The sequence below is a fragment of the Sylvia atricapilla genome, chromosome 2 (genome assembly GCF_009819655.1).
Source record: "Sylvia atricapilla isolate bSylAtr1 chromosome 2, bSylAtr1.pri, whole genome shotgun sequence".
In the NCBI taxonomy this organism is placed as follows: domain Eukaryota; kingdom Metazoa; phylum Chordata; class Aves; order Passeriformes; family Sylviidae; genus Sylvia; species Sylvia atricapilla.
Window position 1 is genome coordinate 33528927 of NC_089141.1, and position 26409 is coordinate 33555335.

The 26409-nt window shown below is 37.5% G+C and overlaps 1 protein-coding gene across 1 annotated transcript in view; it reads left to right on the forward strand.

The window, feature by feature from the left end:
• TMEM135 (transmembrane protein 135) overlaps positions 1–26409 on the forward strand; it is a 161539-nt gene that overhangs the window by 116907 nt on the left and 18223 nt on the right. Inside the window, exon 7 of the mRNA XM_066341303.1 lies at positions 26312–26353. Within this exon, the coding sequence (XP_066197400.1) occupies positions 26312–26353 (42 nt within the window). The remainder of the gene's footprint in view (positions 1–26311; positions 26354–26409) is intronic.

Consider the following 26409-nt stretch of genomic DNA (forward strand, 5'->3'; position numbering starts at 1 on the left):
GGCTGGTACTTGGATGGACACAGCCAGAGCTGTGGGCAATAGCTCTGTGTCCAGGTGGAGGCTGGTGATGAGTCTCTCTTGGGACACAGCTCTTTTAGTGGTGTTCATCAATGATGTAGACAGTGAGACCTAGTGCACTTCCATCCCTGGAAGTGTTCCAGGCCAGGCTGGATGGCATTTTGAGCAACCTCGTCTAATTGAAGCTGTCCCTTCCCATGGCAGTGAGGTTGGAACTAGATGATCATTAAAGTCCCTTCCAGCCCAAACCATTCTCTGATTCTATGATGATATAAGTAAGAGTACAGCATACGAAGCATGTGAAGTTACTGATGTCTCCTTAGTGTCAATAATGTCAGCTGCAGTAACAAAATTCATCTATACATGGACACATTGTGCAGAGCCAGAGCAGAATGAGAGTTATCTGACATTTATAGACCATATTGTTTAAGAAACTTGAAATTACTTGAAATGTTTTGTTTACTCTGGGAAGAGGCTAAGCTGATGATATTCTTTTTCATGTGTGTAGTACTTCTGTAATGAGAATAAAGAACTCTTATTTGGGTAAAAAGCAAAAGAAATAATAGTCTAAAATTGCAGGGTCTAGACATGGGTTAGAAATAACTATATTTGAGAAACTTTCTAATATTAATACTCACTAAATAGTGAGGGATGGTTTGATGACCAGGGCTGACATGAAGGGTAGAGCTGCAGCCCTTGTTTTTGATGGAGAAGCAACTATTTGAAATTTCTTCTTTATAAAAAATAATGATTTCTGTTCCCTGCAGAAACTGTTCCTGCATAAGGTGTGAACCATCACTCCTAAAAGAGAATCTATTTGAAGTACTACATTTTGTGTCACCTATGTGCCAAAAACCAATAGCTTATATTTAGTGGTAGAATTTCTGAGGAAGGACTACTGGCAAAATAAATATTTCACTGAAGCTACAAAGATCAGGTGTAGAGGGGAAGATGATGTGTTGAGGAGTAGCTGGAATACCTCTATGACTTCAGGCAATGTAAATATGTGTGGGAGCTGTCATAGACTGGGTCTCTATACATGCTTGTATGCATTTCTTCCAGAAATGCAAGGTCTCCTGAAAAAAGAAAGAAAAGACACATGGTTGTAGCACAGATCTTTATTTAGCAGCTGCTGTAGAAGGCTTTTGAAATCTTGAAATCTCATCAGTTGTGTGATAGAAATACCAAAAAGCTTAAGGTTTTTCCAATTGTTCATTTCCTGCTTTAGAATATTCCTTTCTCTCTCTATTGCTGCATGAAGAATTAACTAAAGAGAGAACTGCCTGTAGCACATGACGAAAAACTGAAATCATAAAATGCTTGAAACCAGAATTTATAAGTAAATAGAAAAGCTTCTTTCTGGGATTCTGCTTTGAGTTCATTATTCTGATTTGAAGAGATCAGTTGATAAGACAGGAAAGTGATTTGATTTAACTTTTCAAAAGGACAGGGACAAATGTTAGACCCAGCTAAAACGTAGCACTGTTAGGTTTTCAGCATGTGTCACCTTCCAAAGCTGACTTAATGAAATTGGAATTTAACTTATCCTCTGTTGTCACTCTGTAATAAAGACTGACAGGTTACTGATAATTTCTTGCTGATACACCTCTTCTCACAGGGACAAACAAAGGGTAAGTCTTATGCTGAGAACAAAGCTTTCAAATAGTTTAAGAGGTTTGGAGCTTTATTTGTGGCTTCTGATAAGAGTGTGAACCTTTTCACTGTACTGAGTGTGCTGTGAGTAGGTGACAGGGCAGTGTCAGTTTGAGTTATATCAGCACAACCCACCCAATCAGTTCTAGTCTAAAGAGTCACCTTAGAAATACAATGTAAATCATATTGATTGAAATGCAGAATCACTGACTGCTCTAGACCCCACTATCAAAATGCTTTATTGTGTGTTATAATGTGCTTGACTGTGTTTTAAGAAGTGATTAATATAACGGGGAATGCAGGAATAAATTATTTAGGTTTCTTAACCAATATTCATGCTTTCCTCTTTGGCAGTATAAGAAACATTTGCTTTCATTATATATTTGATAAGCTGAAGTTTGAAGATGTGATCATTTACAGTAGGTTCAATGTTAATCTGCTGTCAATTGTCATTGGGAAGCATAGAGTGACTTACCCAGGAGTTATTCTTGTGATTTACCAAAGCAGTCTGGTGGTTCTTTGTTGCACTCTCAGCCTCTCAGCACATCCTTACTTCAGGCACATTTGATTCACAGTCAGCTACTATTAATTTTAAAAATTTCAAAGACTAATTTTAGGCATAATTCCATGCATATCCTTCTTGAAAGTCCCCTTGCAATCAGGTAGCATAGCAGCAATTAATAGAATGTTGAGCATGCCACCTGGTACTTAGAATTATAGATAACATTGTGACTGATAGGCACATTCGTGCTCACATGTATCTGTTGACAAGCAGTTATCTAGGTTTCAATGAGAGGCATTAAAGGAAAATGCAGCACTTCTCAGGGAAGAGAAAATGAATTTAAAGTCAATTTTCTTTTGAGTATTCTTAATCTCATTAATGTACTCAAAGGTGGAGATGCCTGCACTTTCAGTTCCATTTCAATTCTTATTTTAAGTAAGTCCTCTGGCATTGGATCTGCAAATGCATTTTAGGCCATTAATTTTTACTATTATATTAATTTAATATGAAGTAAACAAAGCTTTGGAAAACAGAGCTATGATGGTATGTTTTAGGATCTAGGAACTATTTGGTTGACTGCCTTCCACTTAATTAAATTTAAAATGTGCATTTCTGTTATTTGCCCTCTAATTGGTACCTCTCTATTCTTTCTTGTAAAATACAACTTCAGCTGAGACTATTCTTTGACTTTGAACAAAGTATATATATACTGTACCATATTTTGTATATATACTGTACTATATTTTATCTATATGTGAAAATATATATATATATATTCAGAAGCCCTCTATTACTTGAAATAACTTAAGATTCCATGTTAGGGAAGATCTGGTGCTTTAAATTGTCAGAGCACCGAAATGAGATTTGCAAATACTTAAGTTCAAGATCTTGTTTTTTCCAGTCTTTTCTTCTCTGTTCTATACACTACACATAAAGAAGTCATCTATTTAGAGGGGCTTTTCTTTTCAGGAAACTGGAAATGTTTAACCCTTAACTGTGTCCAGGATATCCTAACCTATGCCCATTAGACCAGTCTTGGAGGTTTCCTTTCCCCAAATGAGATGGTCTGCTAGGCTTGTGATTTTGTTGTCATTTCATTTTACTTGCAAAAGCAGGGAATGAAGGAAAACCCCACACACCCTTCAGCATTTCAGAATGTGTCTGATAATGTAGAGATAGAATCAGGTCAGGTCTGAAGGCCTTTAAATTGGGTGCAATGTAGGATAATTTCTCACTTCCACAAATGCTCCTTGGCATACTGTGTGCCACTGGACTGCTGGTAAACCTCAGGGTGCTATTTGCACATAGCTCTTACTCTGCCATCATATAGAGTGAGCTTTTGGAGAATTTCTCTTCAGTAGCCATCTGCTCAGTAATAGCTCTTTTTTTTTCTTTTTTTTTTTTTCTTCCTGCTTAGCTGGAAATGATTACCTGGCATACTTGACATTCATCTCAAGAACCAAACACCTTTTCTGTTCTGCTTAGCATCCCTTCTCCTGTGCTTTGCTCTTTTCATCTTACGTCAGATCTAATTTGGTGCAGATATCTTGTTTTAGATATCTTGGTAGGTAGGAGGTAGATAACCTCATCTACATTTTTATATTAACAAAGATTTTCCAGACATCTCCTCTTTACCTTAGACTTGTCTAGTACCCTTATTTTAAAATGTACACTCAAGTGTCCTTTTTAAGTTGCAATTTTTGTGTAATTTATTTCATGCTGTGTGAAAATTGCAGCTTAAAAGATAAAGATAGGTGAAAGAAAAAGAAAGTTTAATAAACTACATCTGAAGTCCCATTGCATTGGTGCTTCAGAATCCATTGTCACATAAGATCCATTTAGGGTTTTTTAAGAATTAATAGTAAATTCCTTTTATTTACCACCAGATGTTGTAGTTCTACAATGACATTTCTTGATTTTTAAGAACTATTTTGATATTGAGTATGCTAGCAACTGAAAAAAAGGCATGAGAAGAGACATTGCTTTAATGTTCTTTTTAGTTAAAGTATTCTTTGCTGTTATTTGTTAGAATAATTGATAAGCACTTTTTTGGGTTTATTGATTAAAATATATATTGAAGGGGAATATTGCCTGAATTATTTTGCCTAGTGTTTTAAAAGTAACACTTGGGAATTGGATACTTAATCTAATATAATCTCAGATGGTTTCTGATGTGGATCTTTAACAAACAGGAAGAAGTTGCTTTGTTTTCACAATCAAGTAAGTTGGTAGTTGATGGTGAACACGTTGGTGCCCCCCAGCTTGAGCAAGAGTCAGTAAGACAAAATATTCATTGTTTTCTTTGCATAATTGTGTAATGAATATTTCCGAAGTAACACCCTATAAAACTTCAGGCATTCATGGATATATAGAGGAAAGAATTGTTTGCATTGTGTATAGTATTTCTGGAACCAGATAATTGTCTCTCCTTTATACTAACTGCTAGAGTTGCTCAGGGTGGTACATTAGGCATGAAATGGAGCTGTAATGATCAAATTGAGCCTAATTGGAGGAAAACCAAAGGGGAGGTAGGGCTGCAAATTAGTCTTTCCAGAGCTGGTGAAGGGGCAGGTGGGAAGCAGAGCTCCTCTGGTCCTCAGCCTCGTGGCACCCACCTGTGAAAAGGAGGTCAGGAACTCTCAAGGATCCTGGAGCTCCTGGTGCTCCAAAGGCCTCACAAGTTGCAGCTTTGGAAATCTGTCTGTAATCCTCATTAAAAAAATATGCACCAAGTCCTGAGCCTGGAAAATGCTGATGGTCTCCACCATGTGGAGGACATGGGATGGGGGTTTTCTCTTGAGCAGAATAACAGGAAATTTCTTTAGATCATTATAATTTATTTCTTTTTTGCATTTGTTTTAAAAAGTGATGTCAGTAGGCTCCTGGCTCTGCAAGGGTAGAGAGTTATTTGAGCTCTCTGAACATTGGCAGTTGTAGTTACTTTCATTTGTGTATGACTTTCTGTCAGTGTCTGACCTGCATGAGCGTGGTTGAGACAGATTTCAGGAAGAATGCTCAAAAAATGCTTGCTACATTTATTTTACTCAGTAATTAAATCAAGCTTTTCTGTAGTCAGGGATTTTATAAGAGTAACATTGTCCGATACAGTTAATTTATGAACTATTTATCTCACAAAATGTTTAAATTCAGGCCTAAATTAAGATCTAAGAGATGATTGTATTTTTTTTCCTAAAAGACTTGTATTTTCTAAAATATTTGTATTTTTTCTAAAATCTATTTTTTTAAACATGCAGACATAGGCAGCAGCAATGTAAGTGCACAACTTAAAAATAATTGAGCATTTAAAGCTGAGTACTGAGCAAACTAAATGCATGTTCAAATGTTACACAGATTCTTCCAAGGTTATGAACATACATAGAAATTATTGTACTGGAACAGATCAATGATTCACCTAGTCCTGCTGAGAAGCACTGATGAAGCATGCCAAAACATAAATCAAGGACTTGATCAGAATTTCAGGTCTGTCACACAATGCTTAACCCAGCTGGAGACCTGGCAGCGGAGTGCAAATTATGGGTGACTGATCTCCCCCCCACCTCCATCTTCCTGCCCCACAGGAGGTCTCATTCCTTCATTGAGTTAAAGTCTCAGTGCTAGAAGGTACTTGCAGAAAAATCCATCATGGATCTGTGGTCTGGGAGGCCACTGCTTGTGAGCCCTTGCTCTGTCCTTGCAAGGTGGGACTGTGTGGCTGGGGTGAGTGTTTGAGCTACGTCTGTGCCACAGGCCTTCTGTACTGACCTGCCTTCCTTCCCCAGAAGCCAAGGACATAGCTCCATAGTTCTCCTACCTCTGCAAAGCCTTGTAAGATGGAAAAATGACAGCTTGTGTAGTTGCAGGCAGGGGGACAACAAACAACAGAACTGCAGTTCTGTTAAGGTCATTATGTGTTTCAGTCCTGCCAATAAACAGGCATTTGACCGGCATTTGCCCCGTTTCTTGGAAGAACATGCTCACGTGGTGACTTAGAGTATGAGCGTATGAACAGCAAGAGTATGGCACTTAGAGTATGAAGCGTGTCTAGTGAAGGTGCAAATCAACCTGCACAGATCTGCTGTAGCCACAAGAAACAGGAACAGTCTTCATATGAGGCCCTGTCATGTCTAGCCAGTCTGATAATGGTTGAGTGTATGGTTGGTCATGAGCTTAGGATGTACGTGAAACATCCACAGTTTGATGTAGCATCTATTCAGAGTGACAGAGCTGGTTCCTGGGTAGTCCATGGTGCGGGGGTTCTGAATCCTGCTTTGGGGAATGGAAGAGAAGAAATTTCCCTTTCTATCTTTGAGACAATTAGGAGAAAACATGATTAACTCATTTAAAGCCTGACTGTGATAAGTGGAGGAAATAGAGAGGAAGCTATGTAGAAGCCTTCCTGCAGGGCTACCCTATCCCTTTCAGGGGTGAGGAATTCCTCAGTATTGAAGAAGTGAGCATTGTCAGTGGTGATGATCTGAGTGGAGGTCACAGCATCAGAGTCTTCTGTTGGGCTCAACTGGAGCCCCTCATGGACAGCACATGTCCTGCTGTGGTCTCTGGCAGTGGCATGCTTGGTGAATATCCAACAGTGCTATTGCTGGATGTGTGTGGTTAGAGATCTCAGTGCAGGCACTGTTCTGGTTCATTTAAATTTAAGTTGTTTGGGTTTCAAAACTGCTTGGAAAGCATAGAGTGAAATTAACCTGTTACTGGATGCCGGTGGAGAGATGCAGCCCAAGTAAATTTAAATGTTGTTGACATACTTGTAGAAAATACTGGATTTTAGGTAAATTCCCCATTCTTCCACCGAATACTATATTTTTAAACTATATGTCTATGACAGTGTTTCTTTAAATGCAATGTTTGACTGGTGGTGGTCAGGCAGCATGGGGTTTTAATGGTTTAATATGGATACTTAGTTAAAGGTGGCATCATGTGGGTTTTGGTCTGAGAAAACTAAATATTCTATTTAGCAGATTTACTTTTGAAATACCAGTAATATTATTTTAATGCTTACTAGGACTTCAACTTGTTTCCTGTGTAAAAATCAGTTATCATTGGGAACTATGAAATGTAAAATAAAAATTCAAACCAGTATATTTATAAGACACATAATCAGAGGTTTGGTATGACTTTTTAAGATTGGATTGGATGGAATGTTAATTTTGGATTACACTTAGGAACTCATGTAGTGTTAAATAAGCCTGAGGTGCTCTGAAGATGATCAAAGCACTGTACAAATGTTCATATTATTGAAAATATGATTTTATGACAGAAAATGTCTTACAGAAGGTAGTAGTTTGATACATTGATTTCTTCAGCAATTTATGGCACGACTCAGTTTCACAACTCTTTTCTTCTTTGTCAGATTTTTTCCTGGCTTCAGCAGAGTTCTGGCTACACTTTGCATATAGCTAATTCTATGGAGAGCTGCCTTTTTTAGTTTTTCCCCCTAGGGCATGATGAACAAAAGACTTTTGATCTGTTTATGAAACTGTATAAAAACAGTGCCTTCTGATTTTTTATCTGCTCATCCAGTTGTAATAATAATTTTACTGAAGCGATCCTGCTATTTTAAATTGAAGAGGCAGGTGGATGTCAGTGATACACACCCAGCAGTAGATGTGGAAGAACAGTGTTGTCAGACACTACCCTGTGATTTTATTGGAAAAGTGGATGTAATTTATTGTTTGAGGAAAAGAAAGAGGCAAAATATTATTTTGAAGGTGAGCCAATTCATATATTCTTGGACATTACACAGACCACCCAGATCTGAGGCCATGTTTTATGTCTCTTAAATCTAAATAGATTCAACTGAGCATTGAGCTGCCTGCCTGAGCCCAAGCGGAACACTTTAGGAGGGAAAAGCTACCTTTTAATTTCCCTTTGTTTTCATATCTTCATTAGTGAAAGTCTTCACAGCAAATAAGTCTGATGAGTTTTTGGAATGATGAATAAGAAGATTTGCTTATCAGAAGTGTGGTGTTCCTTGCTGAGAATTAAGTTTGCTTACTCTAGGTAATGGGCATGATCCTGCAGTACAGTCTCCTTCCAGCCATGTCTCTGTGCTACCACAGTATGGGCACAACATTTAGCAAATTGTATCCCTGATGACAGGTACCTCTACTAGAGGACAAAAAAAAAAAAAACAAAAAACCAAACCAAACCAAAAAAACAACAAACAAACAAACAAAAATAAAAAAGGTGTGTGTGTATATTACATATGTGTATCATTGGTGACTTTGTTCCATAAAGGAATTTGACAAAATTAAATGAAATTCCACACCTTTTCTGGCACATCCTGCCAAATGGTAGGGTGGCCCACCAGATGTTCTCCAATTTAAAAAACTCCAGTTTAAAAAAATATCAGCAGGGGAAAAAAGGGTAGGTTTCTCTGATATTTGGAACCTCATTTAAGAATGAGAAAAATGTGAATGTCCCGAATTGTAATGCTTTACTGTTTCATTCTGCTCTTATCTGCAAATGAAATATGGTCTTCATAATGTTTGCTTTTATGTTGTGATGGCTACAGTCACTGACAGGCTTTTTCTCAGCTAACCTTGAGAAAAATTCTGTATCCAAATGATACTAAAGAACCAGCATCCAACAGCAAATTTTCCATTTTCATATTTTCTGAAATTTTATTGTGACCCGTCTTAGAGAAATAAGTCAGGTTTTGCCAGTAAAGTGAATCGTTTTTTGACATACATACATGAATTTATTCTTACAAACATTGATGTAAAAGCTGGTGCAATATTTCAGTTTTTGAAGTAACACTGGGATCTGAGTAGTAATTTATAATATACATTATATTTAGTTTATATAAACATCCACAGTTAGATTTTTGCATTAAAGTATTATGGAGTGTGGGTTTTCTTTGTAAAGCACGTACAGCTCAAATAATCACAGTTCATTAGTGCATTGATTAAAGAAATCTGTGGCAAACAGACTATGGCAGTTTCTTCTGGCTTCATATAATTTTGTGGTGTTTCCTTGAATATTTTGCAGAAGAGGAGACACTGAATCTGTAGTGTATCTGTTTAGAAAAATACTTGTTAATTTTAGAACTGCTTGTTCAATGAGATTTTTAAGCAACAAATAGTGTGATTTTCAAATTCATTGTGGATTTAAATTTGAGCTGCTTTATGCTGGCAGAATGAGGCAATCTGGGGGCAAAAAAGGGTAAAAACTGATATATGAGAATCTCAATTTCAAAATATAATGGATTGAATTTAATATGCGACTTTTGAAATTCATATTGTGAACATATGGTAATAGAAACTTCCCACAAAAACAGATGACAAGATGTGAAAAAGATAAGAGTCAGGAAAAGTTTGGGTTTTTTTAAGTGTATCTTTTTCAGGTTAGCCTTTTAACAGACATAATTTCTGTCAGGGGAGATAACTGTAAAACCTCATGGATTAGTCAAGTGAAATCCTGACCGTGTTTTGCCTGGTTTTTAAAGGAGGAAGGATGTTATCCGCAGCACTCCCTTGTGTTTCTGCTGGTCTCTTTCCTAAGGAAGCTTTGAACCCTAGAGCCAGTTTTGGTCATATTTGTAAAAGCATAAAGGTGCCAAAGATACAGAAAATTCTGCTTTTTTACATAATGGCAAGCAGTTGTGCAGACAAGACAGCTGTGCTGGTGATCACAGGATGAACCTGGTCCTTTGTAGACCTCAGAGAAGCAGGTGAGGGTGTTCCACTCATGGAATATGCTTCCTGTGCATGTTTCCTGGAAATCAGGCTCCATGGATTTGTTTGCTCTTGGAAGAAGTTGTTGACTTAACTGTTCAAAAAACCAAAATTTATTTAACTTAACAGGTTTAAAACAGCTTTGCCACTCTCCTGTTGAAGTTGAATGGGCATGATGAAAAAAACCAAAACATCTAATTTATAATAAAGGGCATTTAAAAGTGTTGGTATTTTTCTTGTTTCTAAAAGGATAACTGTTTCACTCTTTTCAATATAGATTATTTTTTTAAAACTATGAATAGTAAAAAAAGGAAAACTACATTTTTGAAAAAACAAACTCGAGCCTGGAAGGGAGATAAATTCAACAAGTTATGATTTAATGTGCTGGCAAGTTAGATAAAGTAGCAGTAAAAATGCTCCCTGTGTGCAGATACTCAAAATCTGAGTTCTGTAAGACATGCCTTTGATGTATCAGAACAAAAAGTTGATGAATATTGTTTGACAAGAAGCTCAACATGGCCTGGCAATGTGCCCTTACATCCCAGAAAGCCAACCATCCAGAGCAGCATGGGCGGCAGGGCGAGACAGGGAATTCTGCCCCTCAGCTCTGCTCTGGTGCAACCCCACCTGCAGTGCTGTGTCCAGCTCTGGGGTCCCAGCACAGGCAAGATGTGGACCTGTTGGAGTGAATCCAGAGAAGAATCATGAAGATGATCAGAGAGCTGGAACATCTCTCCTGTGAAGACAGGCTGAGAGAGGTGGGGTTGTTCAGCCTGGAGAAGAGAGGGCTCCAGGGAGACCTTAGAGCACCTTCCAGGGACTTATTTAATAAGGACATGTAATGCTAGGACGGGGGGGAATGGCTTTACTCTGAAAGAGAATGGATTTAGTTAGATATTGGAAAGAAATTCTTTATTATGAGAGAGGTGAGGCACAAGTCTCCCAGAGAGGCTGTGGATGCCCCATCCCTGGAACTATAGAAGGCCAGGTTAAATGGGGCTCTGAGCAACCTGGTTTAGTGGAAGGCGTCCCTGACTATAATAGAGGAGTATGAGCTGGGTAAACTTTAAGGTATCTTCAGATACAAACTATTCTTTAATTCTATGGTCATTAATTTTAATTTAAATTAATTTGGGACACAGTTTCAGTATAACTTTTAGTCATGTTTGTAACCATGCAAATTCTGTATTGATGGAACAGCAGGAAAAAAACATGTACAAACCTCAAAAAACAACCTGGGTAATATTAATGGCAAGATAGTCTGAATCCTCCAGGAGGGCAAGGAAAATCTGAGAAGATAAAAGATGTCTTTTTTTCCATGGTCTCTCTCTCAAGGTTCAATATACAAAACACCAGGAGATTTGCACACACAGCTCCTCTGTGAAAACTCCTGGCAAACCAGTAGGTTTAATGAAGAGGCGCAGCTTTACTCTGTGTTTTTATTTGATTCCACAGCCTCTTGCATCTTCATGAGCCTTCCATGTGAGGAAAGGTGTTTTGCAGCCCTTGTTACCCATCTGCAAGGCATAAGAAGGTCTGGAACAGAGTCTAGATCAAACTGTATTGTTTTATCAAGAGAGAGCTACAGTGTATGTGACCAAGTGCTCTGTAGAGCCTCTGTGACTTGATCACATAAATATTCTGAAGCTTCAAGTCACGTGCTGCTTTGTCAAGATTGTAGCTACAGGGTTCATTAGTTGTCTGGACATCAGTGTGGCTTGCCTGTGTCAAGAAGTCTTAATTCTGGAATATTTGATGTGATAGTAGGAATATACAACATTTTGGAGGATAACCTTCCAGAGAAGATCCTTTAAATAATGTAATTCTGTGCACATTATAAACAAACACCAAAAAAACCTCTATGGAAACTTTTTCTGAGACACCACTGAAAGCACTTACGCTATTCCTGGTGCAGATTGCTTGTAATTTCCTCTGCTCTTTATGTACTGAACTTCTTGCACGTGTTTCCTTCTGGCCCATAGGGATGGATCATGAATCCAAGAATGAGAAAATAATTAATAATGAAGTACTCTTACTAGGATTTGACATGAGTAAGACAGGCATTGGTTACTTTGTCCTTTCAAACTGCCAATTTCAGATACATCTGCATGTTCGGCAAGGGTCTTAGGCCTTACCATTACTAGTAGGATTAGCAATATAGCTAAAATGTTCTTCCTACTGGAGTCCAAAGTGATATTCCAGACTGCAATGTGACCCCCAAAACTCACTTGGCTGCATTCCCCAGGTCAATTTTTTGCAAGCACGTTATGAAACACATTAATCTCTGAATGCCATATAATGTTGTTTTGCAAGTTAACAATGCACATATTTTTATGTATTTTGAAATGCATTTATGAAAGAAGTAGTTATACTTAAAATACAGAACAAATAAGTGAATATAAAGAACCTCTAAACATCCTAAATCCTCATGTTTCACCCTTTGCTCCATCATAAATAAATCAACAATGTAAAATTGTTGTTTTTCTCTAGAACAAAAGTTTCACAGCTGTATTTAAAAGTATGCTGATGAAAAGTGATTCATAAGGTGAAGTAATCATTTTTATACAGTGCATTTGGCAGACTCCAGCCAAATTACACCATAAAAGAAATATTATATTTGACAGCAAACTGTTAGCGATGTGAAATTTGAGAATGAAAACTATCTGAAGACTTACTTATGACTATGCTGCTCTCTGATGGTACTCTGGTTTTCTTACCCAATTGTGGTATGTGTTTTTCGCATCTTTGTGAATTTAAGCTGTAGGTAAATTTCTAACCTCTTTCTATTGTGAATTAATTCACGTTTGTTTGATTTAGAGACACAATTGGATTATATTTAATTGCTCCAAATTGTTTGCTACATGTAATTCTTACAAGTTAAAAATAAAAGTAATTACACTTAAAAAGTTTTGGGCTACCTTACAGGTTTTTAAATTGCTTCCATTTTGTCTATTGAATTTTCGTTTGAAAAGAGCACGTGTGATTCACCAAACTGCTCTGTACATAATGCTAGATGACTTAAAACTGCAGCAAATAATTACAAGGACTTAACTGAATGGGATAAACCCCTTTATTCCTTTTGGCATGAGTGACTTGGGAGCAAAAGGTTGCGACCTACAGGGTCAAGAATACTCTATGTGGAGTGTTTGAGGGTAGTAGATTTATCAGACAGTCCTGTTCAGGCGCTGCTTTTCCACTGAAGCTGTCCTGGTGCTCTGCAATTAGTGGACACCAGTTACCAGGGATGTTAATGCTCCTCCTGGGCTTTGTTTGTTTTGCTGTTTGTATAGAGTACTGATTAGGGCTTCTGAGTGTGGAATTCACTTGCAAGTGATTTATTTTGTATCTCTAGGATTTGTTCCAGCTGTTTTGGTTTGCTTTGGGTTTTTTTATCCTGGGTAATCATGGTTTCAGATAGCAGCCAAAGTAGCAAACTTGGAGAAGTTACAAGCAGTTCTTCTTAATTAATATTTTTTCTTAGGGTGAGAGAATTTAATTTTCTATCTGTCGTGAACTTTATTTCTATTTTTATTATCCTTCTCAAAAAAATTCCAATATGTTACTCTTTTAGGAATTAAATATTCATCAAGGATTTATAAGAACCTATTGAATACAGTTAGAAGTGAGGATGTCACTACATATGTGTATTCTAGGAAACCCGTGGGATATTTTACAAAAGAATGTGCCCTTGCTTAAGCTTCTCATTCAGAAATTAAACCCCTATTGATACATAGAAACAGACTCCTATTCATATGTTCCATATGATTTGTAGCATCCTAATCCTTGCCATGAATCCTTTCCTTATTCTAAGCGTCGTAGACTGAAACACATCAATTCAAAACATGGCTTCTTCACTTTTTTTTTTAAATGTCAGCTCTTGGTTGAATACAGTTCTAATCATCTCTTTTCGCAAGTGCTGGGGCTTTCCTAAATCCTGTTGAAGAGTTGTTTATTTTCAGTTATTTAAAAACTTGTCTTCTGTGCATATCGTAAAATTTACCTTGACTCTCCACATGCATGTAACTACCTAATTTCACAAACCTTCAATTTCTTCCACTTCTACTAGTGCTTATACTTTTCTCAGTGTATTTTGGGTAAAACACGTAAAATGCTACTGTTTTTAAGAAATGTTGTATTTCTAGTAGCCAGTAGAAAATAATGAATTTATTTAAACTTTAGCAAGTAATAGGTAGATTAAAAGACCACAGAGCTGCTACATAGTGCCTCGTTTACATACTTGTTAATAACTTACTTCAGCATAATTTTGTTGAACTGTGATTGTCATTCTAAAGTAAAACTTTCGTTTTAGTTTTTTGCTGGATTACAAGTAAAATTCTGATAATAATATTCTTTACCACAGCTGGTTAGCATTTATAACTTTATTATAAACAATTAAACAACATAGGTCCAAGAATTACCATCTGCCATATGAAGTTAGGAGTGCTGTTCACATAATGTTCATGAGTATATTAAAATAGTAAAAAAACCACCATGCCACTAGAACTTGGATACCTCTTCACCTCATGACTGCAAATTAAAAATTAAGCAGCCTTGTGTAATCTGCTTTCATGGTTTTGCAGTGTCCAGAGCAGTCCATGAGTCAGCATCAGGTGCAGTTAGAAATAAGACATGTTCTGGCTTAGGAAGAGATAGATGGAGGAATGTAATCCCCTGAAGAAAACACTCCAAATGTCTTGGCTATTACTCTGAACTTTTTCACTGGAAAGCTCTCAGAGCTGAAGGAACAGTTCGTCGTGCAAATCTTTTGTCTGCTGATTTTCTTCCTTTCCTGTTAAAATGTGTAGTAGTAGGCAGTAGTAGTAGGTCAAGTGGGCCAAAAATTACCTTTGCATATTACACTCTTGCTTTATTTTTCCATATTTATTTGGTGCTGGAATTAAGGAGACACGTCATCGGCAATCCCCGTTTATTTATTCTTACTAGAGCCTTATAAAGACTACACATCTCAGAAGCAAGACAGAGACATAAGAACTCTCCTGAAGCACTCTGTACAAGAAAACTTAAAGGAAAAGGAGAGAGGGGTGGCGAGCTTAACTTTGTGGGTACGTGCACAGCCCACAGTTTCATATTGAGTCCTTGGTATACCAGCCACACTTGACATTGTTTCTTACAAAATACTGACTTTGAAAAAAGTGCCTGGCACAGGCCAGGAGAACAGTTAATTCCAGTTGGCTGCACATTTGTGTCAAACACAGAAGTAGTGGCAGATGTGCTTTCTGGCCCTCCTGCAGCTGTCTCACAGTCATGTTCCACAGCCAAGCACGTTGTGTTGCTTCTCCGGTTGTGGATTTTGTCTATGTGGATTTATTTACCTGACGGTGCCTCTTCTTTGGTCTGATAACTGAGAAGCACTGGATAACACCTTTACTTTTTCTTGATGAAGTTAAGCTCCAAAACTGACCTTTACTTTTGCTAACAAATACAGTGTATCACCTTCTGTTCCCAGGCGTGCTGGGATTGCAGCCACGTGAAGGTTTGTTTGCAAAACCATTTTTATATGGCTTTATATTTTCAGTAACAAAGTGCATTGAGCTTGCTGGCTAAATGTAAAATGAGGGCAAGATTAATTTTATTCTAGGAGGGCAAATGGTTATATTTGTGAGTTGAACATTAAAAGTGAATGAAAATTCCAATATGAAATAGGTGAATTCAAAGTTAAAATCTGATTTTCTTGCTCTTGTTTACTATTTTTGGAGGATTTTTTTCAGCTGAAGGAACCAAGGGTTGATCATGGGCTGATCTCTTCTGGTTTTTCATTCACTGCGGTGATACTTTGTTATCACGGACAAAGAAGCTTTCAGAACAGCTTTAGAGAATCTCCGCTTTCCATTCCCCCCCTTAATAAAGTTATGCAGTTGGTTTAAATTTTGGATATGCGAGGACATATATGTTAAGTGTTGACTCTGTATTTCAGTCTTTTAATGTAGAATAAAAAGACTTGAAGTTATGAAAGATTCTCTTATTTTCTCCCCATTCATGTAAATTACCTGGCTTTTATTTTTCTTTAAAGTTTTCAGTAGTGGAGAGTCCATGGCATCCTTAAGCAGTCTATTTTTAGCCATTTTTTTGAATAAGAGTTTTACAGAGTCTAATTGAATATATCTTGATACAGATTTGGTCTATTGCTTCATCTCTCATCCACAAACATGAGGAAACAAATTATTTGTTTTACTTTGTAGCAAACTTTAGTAGTAAAGACTTATCACATGGTGCTATATTTTCTCCCCTTTGTCTCCCTGTACCCTATTCACCTTTGTGATGCACAAGACAGTTTATTTCAACTGATAAATCTTGATAAATAAAATAGAGCAAGACAATGCAGCATTTTGCAAGTTGTTGCTTTTCTTTAGCATCCCAAATAATATTTTGCTTTTTAATACTTCACAGTTCTTATCCTGTATTTGTGTAGTTGATTGTTTCTACATACATATAATGCACATACAGTTGATTAATAACATCCTGGTTTTTTTCTGAGCCAATCTCTTCCACTTCATAAAATCATAGAATCACAGAATGGTTTGGGTTGAAAGATCCTTAAAGATCATCTAGTTCCTGTCTCCCTGCCATGGACAAGGACACTTTCCACTAAATCAAGTTTCTCAGAGCCCAATCCTGCTTGACCTTGAGCACTTCCAGGGATGACGCACCCACAGCTTCTCTGGGCAACCTGTAACAGTGTCTCACGATGCTCACAGGATTTTTTTTTTTCCTAAATTCTAATCTAAACCTATTCTTAGTTAAAACTTGCTACTTCTTGTCCTAAGACTAAATGTCTTTCTAGAAAGTCCCACTCTGGTTCTCTTGTAACCCCTTTAGGTATTAGAAGGTGATATAAGGTCTCCCCAAAGTCTTCTCCAGGCTGAACAATGCCAAGTCTCTCAGCGTGTTTTAGCAGCCCTTGTAGCCCTTTTCTGCTCAGTATTATCTGCAGAGGTAATAGGCATGCACTTTTTTCTCTGTTACCACTCTTCACTACTGAAATTACTGAGTAGCAGACATTCAGAATTGGTCCTTGTGGAATAGCACTTAGTACGTCTTTCCAGTTTTTCAGAAGCTGTTGACAACTGCTCTTGTCCAACCAGTTTTGTATTCATTCTCGATATCTTCTATTAGATATGTTTCTGTTGTTGTTTTTATCAGAAAATGTCACCTGCTCTAGGTCCAAAGCCTGAATTAAGTCAGTAGCACCTGACACATATCACTTTGCATTCCTAGTCACGAAATGAGAACCAGTGTTTACAAGGATTTTTTTTTTCTTTGATAAGCATGTGCTCATTGTTAGTCATGTCCTTGTGATTGTCTTCTAGGTGCTTACAGGGTCTGTTTATGTATGACCTTCCTCCTTAGGAAGCCAGTTGAATTGCAGTTTTGTCTAATTCCTCCTTTCCCAGACAGTGCCATAGTTAGTGTTTAGCACTGTCTTTTCTAAAAATAACTAAACATCCCACAGTTACGCAGCTTTCTCGCTATTGAGGTCACTTTGGTGGCTCACAATCAGTCTGTACCTGCCCTTCTGTAGGAATGCCAGGAAAATTCAGATTATGGTACATACTTTGTAGCTGACAAAAGCAGATGTAGTATATTTACAAAGTGAAATAATTGTGGGGAGTTTTAGTGATCTCCTAAAGGATTCCAACAGCATTTAACTTCCCAGCAATAATTTTTGGAAGATTATTTTCATAAATACCATGTTCTTGCTTAAAAATTAGTTAACTGAAGCACGTATTTAGTACAACATAATTTTATTTTTCTTCATTTTTTTTGGAAATCTTGTGTTTCTTCTGGATGATTATATACATTCTTAGTATGGAGTTAACTTTTTCTTAAAATTTGTTTTTAAAAAAATCAGAATTGGAAGTATTACAGATGTTCAGAAGCCACATTTATGTGATTATAAGAAGAAGAAAGGACAAGAATTGTCCATGACAGAAGTGACACATCCTCCCTCTGACTGTGACCTGTAGGCTTGGGCTTTCTTTCAGGTCACTCCAGGTCTCATGACCAGTCTCTCAAGTTGGTTTTTTGGGGGTTTTTTTGGGTTTTTTTTTTGGTGATGCAACTTTCTATTCCAAATACTCCACCTGGATGTGCAGCACTAAAAATATGATCTAATTGACCAGCACTGTAGTAATTTAAAATAAAACTGTTATGTTAGAGTAAAATGTGGTCTCTTGCTACAGTGTAAGCCAGCAAGGGAGTTACTCAGGAGTAAATTTCTGTGGTTGCACTGAAATTTGGTTTTCAAAATAGTGTTTTCTTGAGGCTGTGCACAAACACTTTATTCCCTCTGTGGTTATTCCAGAACAGATTTTATATTTTAATGTAATTTCAGGACTTCCCTTGGTACTTACAAGCATCATAGGCAAACACCACAGCATTCTTCTTGGAGATGTGGGTGTGAACTCTAGGTCAGCAGGTAAATCTGCAGTGGGCAGTTGTCATCACAAAGAAATAGAAGTTGAATTTCTACAAACTTTGCAACACGGTCATTCAGTTTGTGTGTAACAACCAGCTGATGTTGTCCTAATGCTTCTGGTTAAATACTTGTAATAGTCTCGATGATTTTGGCAACATTCTGCATTATAGGAATTAAGAATACTTCTGAATAATAGAGTCAAGATCTCAATTCAAGTCAATGCACTAAAAATAACCCACTGATCTTTGCTCTCTATCCTAGCTCATGCAATGTCCTAGATACATTCAGAATGATTGTTAATTTCTTTAAAATATTTTTATAGCTTTTCATTTCATTACGCATTTATTCTGATCTTATATTTTATTAAATGTCAGAGATAGAGTTAATAAATATAAACATATAAATGGATTTTCTCCTTTTAATCATGTTTTCCCCAAATTGAAATAAAGCAAGAAGCCAAACCTTTCCCTCAAATCCAATTACAGGATCATTTGGGAAAATCAAATGTTGTATCTGTTTCTCTTGAATACTTGAATTAATCATTCAGTGAGAGAGGTTTAGCTCGTTGAAATTTTGAATCATCTGCAAATAGCATTAAGTATATTTACAGAAAACAGTTTTAACAATTTTTAGCCTCTTATTTTTTCTTTCCTCTTTTTTTTTTTTTTCTCTCCAATTGCAGAGAGCCAGTAGAAAAAGCCAGAGGAAAATTTGTCAGTAGATACACTTAGCACAGGTCCCCTTCTAAGACAGAATCACGGCAGGTCCCACTATTACTTAGTAATGAGCAAAACCTGTTGTGGTTCTAAGATTATTTGTTTTTTAATCTTGTAACAGCATATCCCTTTAGTGACAGACTCATTGTTCCAACAACAATGAGATGGCATCAGTGCAGCCCTGGCTCCAGGGGTGGACGTGGGTTTGTACACGTGTTGAGGTACATTTCTCTGTGTCCTCATGCCTCTAGAGACAATTTGACTTCCCATCTTCGTGTCTCCAGGGGATTTTTCCATTTCCTATTTTTGTTCTGTGCCTGGTTTGGAGAGAGTGTTTGGGTTTTGCTTTAACAGAAGGTTGCTGTATTTTGTTAAAATGCTTGTAAGGGAAAGGTCAAAATTGGATAGCAGAAAAATTAGAGCACTTAGCAGAATTCAACAAATCATTTGAACTAAGCAGATAAATCCTTAACTTCATTGTTTAGTCAGCTTTTTAAATTGCTTGGAGAACTGTATTCAGCTCTGAAGTCCTCAGCACAGGAAAGACATGCACTTGTTGGAGCAGGTTCAGAGGAGACCATGAAGATGATCAGAGGGCTGGAACACCTTTCCTGTGACAAGCTGAGTTGGGGTTGTTCAGCCTGGAGAAGAGAGAGCTCCTGGGAGACCTTAGAGCACCTTTCAGTACCTAAAGGGAATTTATAAGAAAGGTGGGGACAGACTTTATTGTTAATGCAAAGGTTAATGTTTTTAGACTAAAAGGGTAGATTTGGACTTGATATGAGAAAGAAATTTATTATTATGAGGGTTGTGAGACACTGGCAGAAGTTGCCCAGGAAGATGATAGATATCCCATTCCTGGAAACATTCAAAGCCAGGCTGGATGGCGCTCTGAGCAACCTGATCCAGTGGAGGGTGTCCCTGCCCTTGGCTGGGGTATTGGACTAGAGGATCTTTTAAGAGTTCTATGCTGGCTTCTTCTATTAGCTGTGTGAGGTAGGGGCTTTGATGAAGGATTTTGAAATGGGAACGTGGCCACCCATCCAGATGATGGAATGATTCAGTTGTTGCTCCTGAGCCCACAGCACAGCATTGTTGGTACAAAATGATATGGAACATCTGCATCCAGCTAAAATAACAAAAAACTTTGTGGTTGTTTTCAAGACCTTGTGAGAGAATTCCTCTTACTGAAATTGCAGTTACTTGCACATTTCAGAAAGTGCTAATCTCTGAAGAAATGAGAGTGTTATAAGTAGTAGGATAATTAACATCACTAGAAATCTGATTTCAATTTGACAGTAATGCAGAAAACTTGATTAACAATCAGATGTGAAATGTTGATTGATAGCAGCTTTGGTTTACAACTCTGAATCCAGTATTGTAATTTAACTTCAATGGAAACAACTTTCTTTTCAAGTGCAGTGTCACATTCTTCACAGAACTGTAGAATTTTTGTTCTAGAATGTAATTCCCTGGATTTATATGAGAGCATATTGGGACCATAGGTCACTGTTGACTACATGGCTTGTCATTTCAATGCAACTTTTCTTTCCAAGTGCTGCAAATGATGCATTCAACTTAGGTTAAGGAAAAAACAGTGTACATCCTACACAGTGCTGATCTCACTCTTCTCCTTGAATGTTGCCCCTACTTACTCTTTCCTTGTAAATTTATTGTTTTACAAAATACAGTTTTATATTCACTGCACATGATAGTTGCAAAACCATGGCCTTTTCAAAAGATCATTTTATACTTCAGGCACAACTAAAAGAAATGCCAGGGTTAGATTTTTTTAACGTTTTAGTTAAACATGCAGAAGTTAACTATCTGATTTGGAAACAGGAATTATGAGACTTTTGAGTGAATTTTGATCCTGGCTACATTTTGCACATTTAAAAATGCACTTTTAAAAGTTAACTATCTGATTTGGAAACAAAAATTATGAGACTTTTGACTGAATTTTGGTCCTGGCTAAATTTGCACATTTAAAAGTTTGAAGTATAAGTTTTATAAGCTACCACTCCTCTGATTTCAGTTATTTTTAATGTGATTGCTGAACATGTTTTCCCAAAGTTGCATGTTGCCCATGGGGTACAAGATTAGATTTTTTGCTTGTAATTGCACCTTATAATTTTTTCATATTTCTGGCTTGAATAGGTAAGACCTGTGTGTAAAGATAAAAAGAAAATATATGTTTAATCTAAAAAAGGGGAAATTTAGGGAAGAGAGAATCTGGGTATAAATTTACCTCTGGATTTTCTCTGTGCAATTATTTTTAAGAGAAAGAAATGAGCTTTTGAGAATAAGGTTTGAAGGAAGTTAGGGGGAAATGTGAGAGAGCAGCTCAACTTATAGGAAGAAAGGGCAAAAGAGAAGATGGAAAAGGAAGAAGACAAATAGATACAGAAGACATCTCAGAAAAATGGCAGCTGTTGCTGCTGACTTTTAACACTGGGGAGAGGATGAGGAATGAATCATTTAAGATCATCAACTCTAGCTGAAAAACAGAAGGAGGGAGATACAGTAACCTCTCTAAGCAACTTAAAAGAGAAGATTGTCCTCTAGAGATCATCATAGGTCCCAAAATACTGTAGATTGCCTTTAATTCCTAAAAGCAAGGGATTTAATAGGGGTATAGCTGGCATGTGCAGACACAGCCACATTTCCTCACTGTGATCCTCCCTTCTCCATAAGGAAGAGACCTTAGCTTGAAAAAGTGGTCCTCCTGACCAGTCTTCACAAGGCAGAGGTACAGCAGTAAAATGCTAACACATGTCCTGTGCTTGAAGTGCTTCCTTCCCACGTGGCCATAATGAGAGCTCTGCATATGGGAGTTTCTAATTTACTCTTAGCCTGAAGGATAACATAAGCACTGTGGGGATATTGTTAAACATGGCATGTTGTTACTACTGCGAGGTGCTTTCTGCTTACCAGTTCCATGGGTGAAAAGTGGCGTTCCCTCAGAAGGTTTCTTGTCCGGTGTATATCAGTTGGTCACAGAGAAATCTTGAGAAGAGCTATGATAAGGCATACTAATGAAAAACCCCAAAACAAACATATTAATAAAACCCCCCAAAATATGATTGCTGGCATCCAGCCTTACAGTTCAGTGTGGGAAATTCTTCCTGCAGGATGGAGGGAGAGTACAGTTAACTCATATATAGCACCTCTTTACATGTACAAGCATAATTACATTCAGTTTGTATCTTGTTGGAAGTATAGTTTGTATCAAGCCTTGGCTCTATTCCACTTTTGCTGTTTTCTTTATGAAAAAATAAATGTGTGTGGCCGTAAGTTAAATTTATCTTATAAATACTCACTATTAAAATTGACTCTATTTGCTCACATGCCAGAATAGTCCCAGCAGGGGAATTTTGAGAACCCAAATTTATTGCTTTGGCTCCTTGATTCTTCTGCTCCTTCAGCTCCAATCAGGTCTCTGGCCAAACACAAGCTGGAACAGAGTAGAGCATTTCTGCTGTGTGATCAGGTACATGGTGCCAGCAGGGACAGCTGGCAAAGTCACTGGTGCTCTTGGCTTTGTACCAGGGACAGTCTCCATCTGATGGGAAAATGTAGCCAAATTATGCCCTGTTTAAATAACTGCTTGCTGGGCAAGAAGCAATGTTGCCCTCCTGCAGCATGAGATTTGGTCCCTGGGATATTTAGGGTGGTGGAAAACAGAGTAATAAAATGGTTTGGTTTGGAAGGAACCTAAATGATCATCGTGGTCCAGGACACCTTCCACTAGACGAGGTTGTTCAAAGACCTCTCCAACACTGCCAGGCATCCACAGCTTCTCTGGGTAATCTGTGCCTCATCACCCTCACAGTGAAGAATTTCTCCCTACTGTGTGATCTAAACCTGCCCTCCCAGTTTAAAGCCTTTCCCTGTTATCCTATCACTACATGCCCTTGCAGGAAGGTGGCCTACACTGGTGCCATACAACTCTGTTATCCCAGGTTTTGCAAGTTGAATAGTACCCTAAATTTCCTCCCTTAAAATTCACTTTTTATATTTTTCCTGTCCCAGGGGTATCTGCAGTGCTGGGCACATGTAATGCATTGTGCTAGGCTCATTTGCAGCTTGAGTGGCTCATGGGGGTCAGCAGCAGAGCTTTTTCAGCCCTTGAGCAATGAAGCATTGAGTAAAAGTTATTATAACTAATTAGCAGTGGCATTATTATTACCAATTAGTGGCTGTATGAAGCAAATCATTACTCTTCATTCAGTTATTAGCAGCCAGGTGTTCATGAAATGTGCCATGTGCAGCCAGTGGTGTACCTCAGCAGTCTCTGTCGAGGCCAGTCGCTGAATTTGTGATGTCTCTCTGCAAGGGGCTTGTGACAGCCTCCTCCTCCCACCCCCTCAAAAAAAAAAAAAAAAAAAAAAAAAAAAAAAAAAAAAAAAAAAAAGTGTTTGAAATCAGTGTGTAAGGCTTTTTTGGTTGCTGCCACTGTTGTGTACCTAGTGAGGGAATAAAAAAGGTCATTTCAATCACTAGACCGGCATTCTGAAACCTTAAATATGATGAATTCATGATTCATGCTGTAAAGCGTACAATTAATTCCAGTTTTGTTGTTGATTGCCTCTTCATTCATAAGAACAAAATGGCCATGCCACAGAATGGCAGTTACAATACAGATTACTCTTGACTGCAAGTATTGTTTCTCTAGGACTCCTGTTTGTAAAACCCTTAATAAACAATATTTCCACACACCCATTAGTTTTACAGAATGGCTTTACAGAAGGCAGTTTAGACAGCAAGCAACATTAACTAAATTTTATTTAAGAGCTTGATTGCACTTTTTGCTTTTTAAAAATTAAATAGGAAGTTAAGGGGGAAAAAATTCTGATTGTGTCTTTAGTATCACTTCCTTACTGACTACATATTTAACTTTGATGAATTTTTCAGGGACATTCATAGCTGTAGCTCCAAATACACAGAGCAACTAAAAAAAGAGAGAAAAGCAAGCATAGCTAATAAAATTCCAGTACTCTAAATACTTTCTGCATAGAATTGACCTTTTTTGTGTAATTGGAATAGGCATTATTTTTTGTTTCTTGGAGAAAAAAAATAGGGGTTTGAAGTGCTGTTTTCTCTTGGTGATTCAGACGTCTTCTGATTTTCAATATTAGTGAAGAAAAGATTTTTGACATTTTCTTTGAGGTCAGTTTAAAGGAAATGAATTGTAGGGTAGCATCCATCAGGGTGCTTTGAGCAAAGCTGGGCAGGGACATCTGGTGGTGCAGTAAAGGAATCATTGAGCACTTGTGACTGGAAGTGCAATTGCATTGGAATGATTAAGGAGAAAATATAATTATGGTCATACTGCGATTATTTTTCTGTTCTGATATTATTCTAGAAACACTTACATACTTTTAGATTGCAGTTTGTGTATGGTTTTAATTTACTGGAAAAGTAGAAACTAAAGTCCTATTCATGAGCTGGCAGCTTGCAGGTGTAATGTGTTGGACACCCTTCATTCAGAGGGCATTTAACCTACAGTCAGCTACAGTTTTAAAATCAAACTTATGAAACTGGACCGTGGTTCTGTGGATGGAGTGGGATGTATGCTAAACCTCTGCATTTGGACTCTGGACTTCTGCCAGTGATTCACTGTGATCTCTGGGCTAAGCTGATTCGAGTTGTTTCAGTCCATCATTTAGTTTTCAACTCATCTTTGAGTCCATTGTTCTGTAAAAGTGCTGTGATAGTGTTTCAGCTTCTGAATTGTATGTTTGGATAAAGAATCACAAATAAAATTACTACATATCTTCGATTTCAAAGTTCTGTGTTAATTAAAGATACAATGAGCAATTTTATTTGTATATATATTTACCCTACAGATCACAAATATGTGACCAATAATTTAACTGCAGTAATTTTAAAAGACAAATTCTTTGCAATGATTTTTGTGGTGTCATGTGTAACTACACATGCTGACAAAACCAAGTCCTTGGGAACATATGTGTTGAAGGTCATAACCTTGAGAAGAATTTCCCAGGAGTGTTTACTCACTCATAACCCAGGAAGCATTTCCCAGATGCCTTACCACCAGCTCTGTACCATGCATTCCCCTGCTGGCAAAAGCAAGAGTTTATTCATTTGTGAAAGTCTTTGATCTTGGTAGGTTTTTCCTGCTGTTCACGTATATCCAGCCACTGCTAGTAGATGTTGACCATGCATGGAGCCTTCTGGACGATGGTGTGACCTGCTCTTGAAGGGTGTGGACACAGCACTTCCAGAGACAATGTGGTCTCTGCAGGTGGAAGGCAAAGGGCTTTCGTCATCTGCTTCCATTTACAAAGCTTTTGCAACTATTGTTCTGTCTTCCCTTAGTGTAGGTATGCTCTTGAAATGGTGATGTTGATAAGTTACTGGTTTGGGCTTTGTATATTGTGTCAGGAATGCATTTTTACCATCATGTATTCCTCATACAATTCTATAAAAAGAAAAGGGGGGAAAACACAAGTATCTCCTCTCTTTTATGCTACCAACATGGTTTTTCAGGAGGAATCAGTAGCCGCTACAAGATTTAGATCCTTTCATTGTATCCTGGACAAAAAAAAAAAAAAAACAAAACCAAAACCCTAAATGTTTCATAGCCAAATATGTGCTCCTAGTTGTGGTAATCTTCACACAAGGACCCCTATAACTGGTAAGAAAGGTAGATATAGATATAGATATAGATATAGATATAGATAGGTATAAGTATAGGTATATGTATACTATCAGGCTCAGAATCAGAGCAATTACTGACTGTGTAATTGAAAGACTGGGACTTTCAGATTAAGAGTCTTCTTAAAATAAGAAGCTGCAGACATCAGCACTTTGCAAAGTACAATTTATCTCAAAGTCAGAGAAAGTATTCCCTGCAACTTTTCACAAGAAGAGTGAGTGTTTCATTGAGATCCAACCCTCCTTCTCTCCTTGCAGTAAAACGTCTGTTTTGTTAAACTCATCATGACTACTTTTTCATAAAGCAACAGTTCTTTGTCATCTTGCATTGTCGCCCTAGTGGTTCCATCCTTTAAAAATTTCTCCACTCTTGGTTTGGATAAAAAAGAAAAGCACTGGCACTTGATGCTGTGTCCTTTGTTTGAGAGATGTCCCAAGGCTGTGGTGACAACTGGGAATCAAGGATAGCCACGGAGTTGTTGCAAACATGCTGGATTTTGTTAATGAAAAGCTGGTGTTCCTCCACAGCCCTTCTATGCTGTATTTAATCTGTAGCACTTTATATTGCCAGCAGTCCATTGTAGAGGAATCTCTTGTTTTTGTCTTTCAGGTGCAAAGACGGCTTGAAAGGATTTACATACTCTGCACTAAAGTAAGTTTCTGTGACTGTGTAAGAAAATTTTGAGGCATCATGCACCAGTGGCAGCT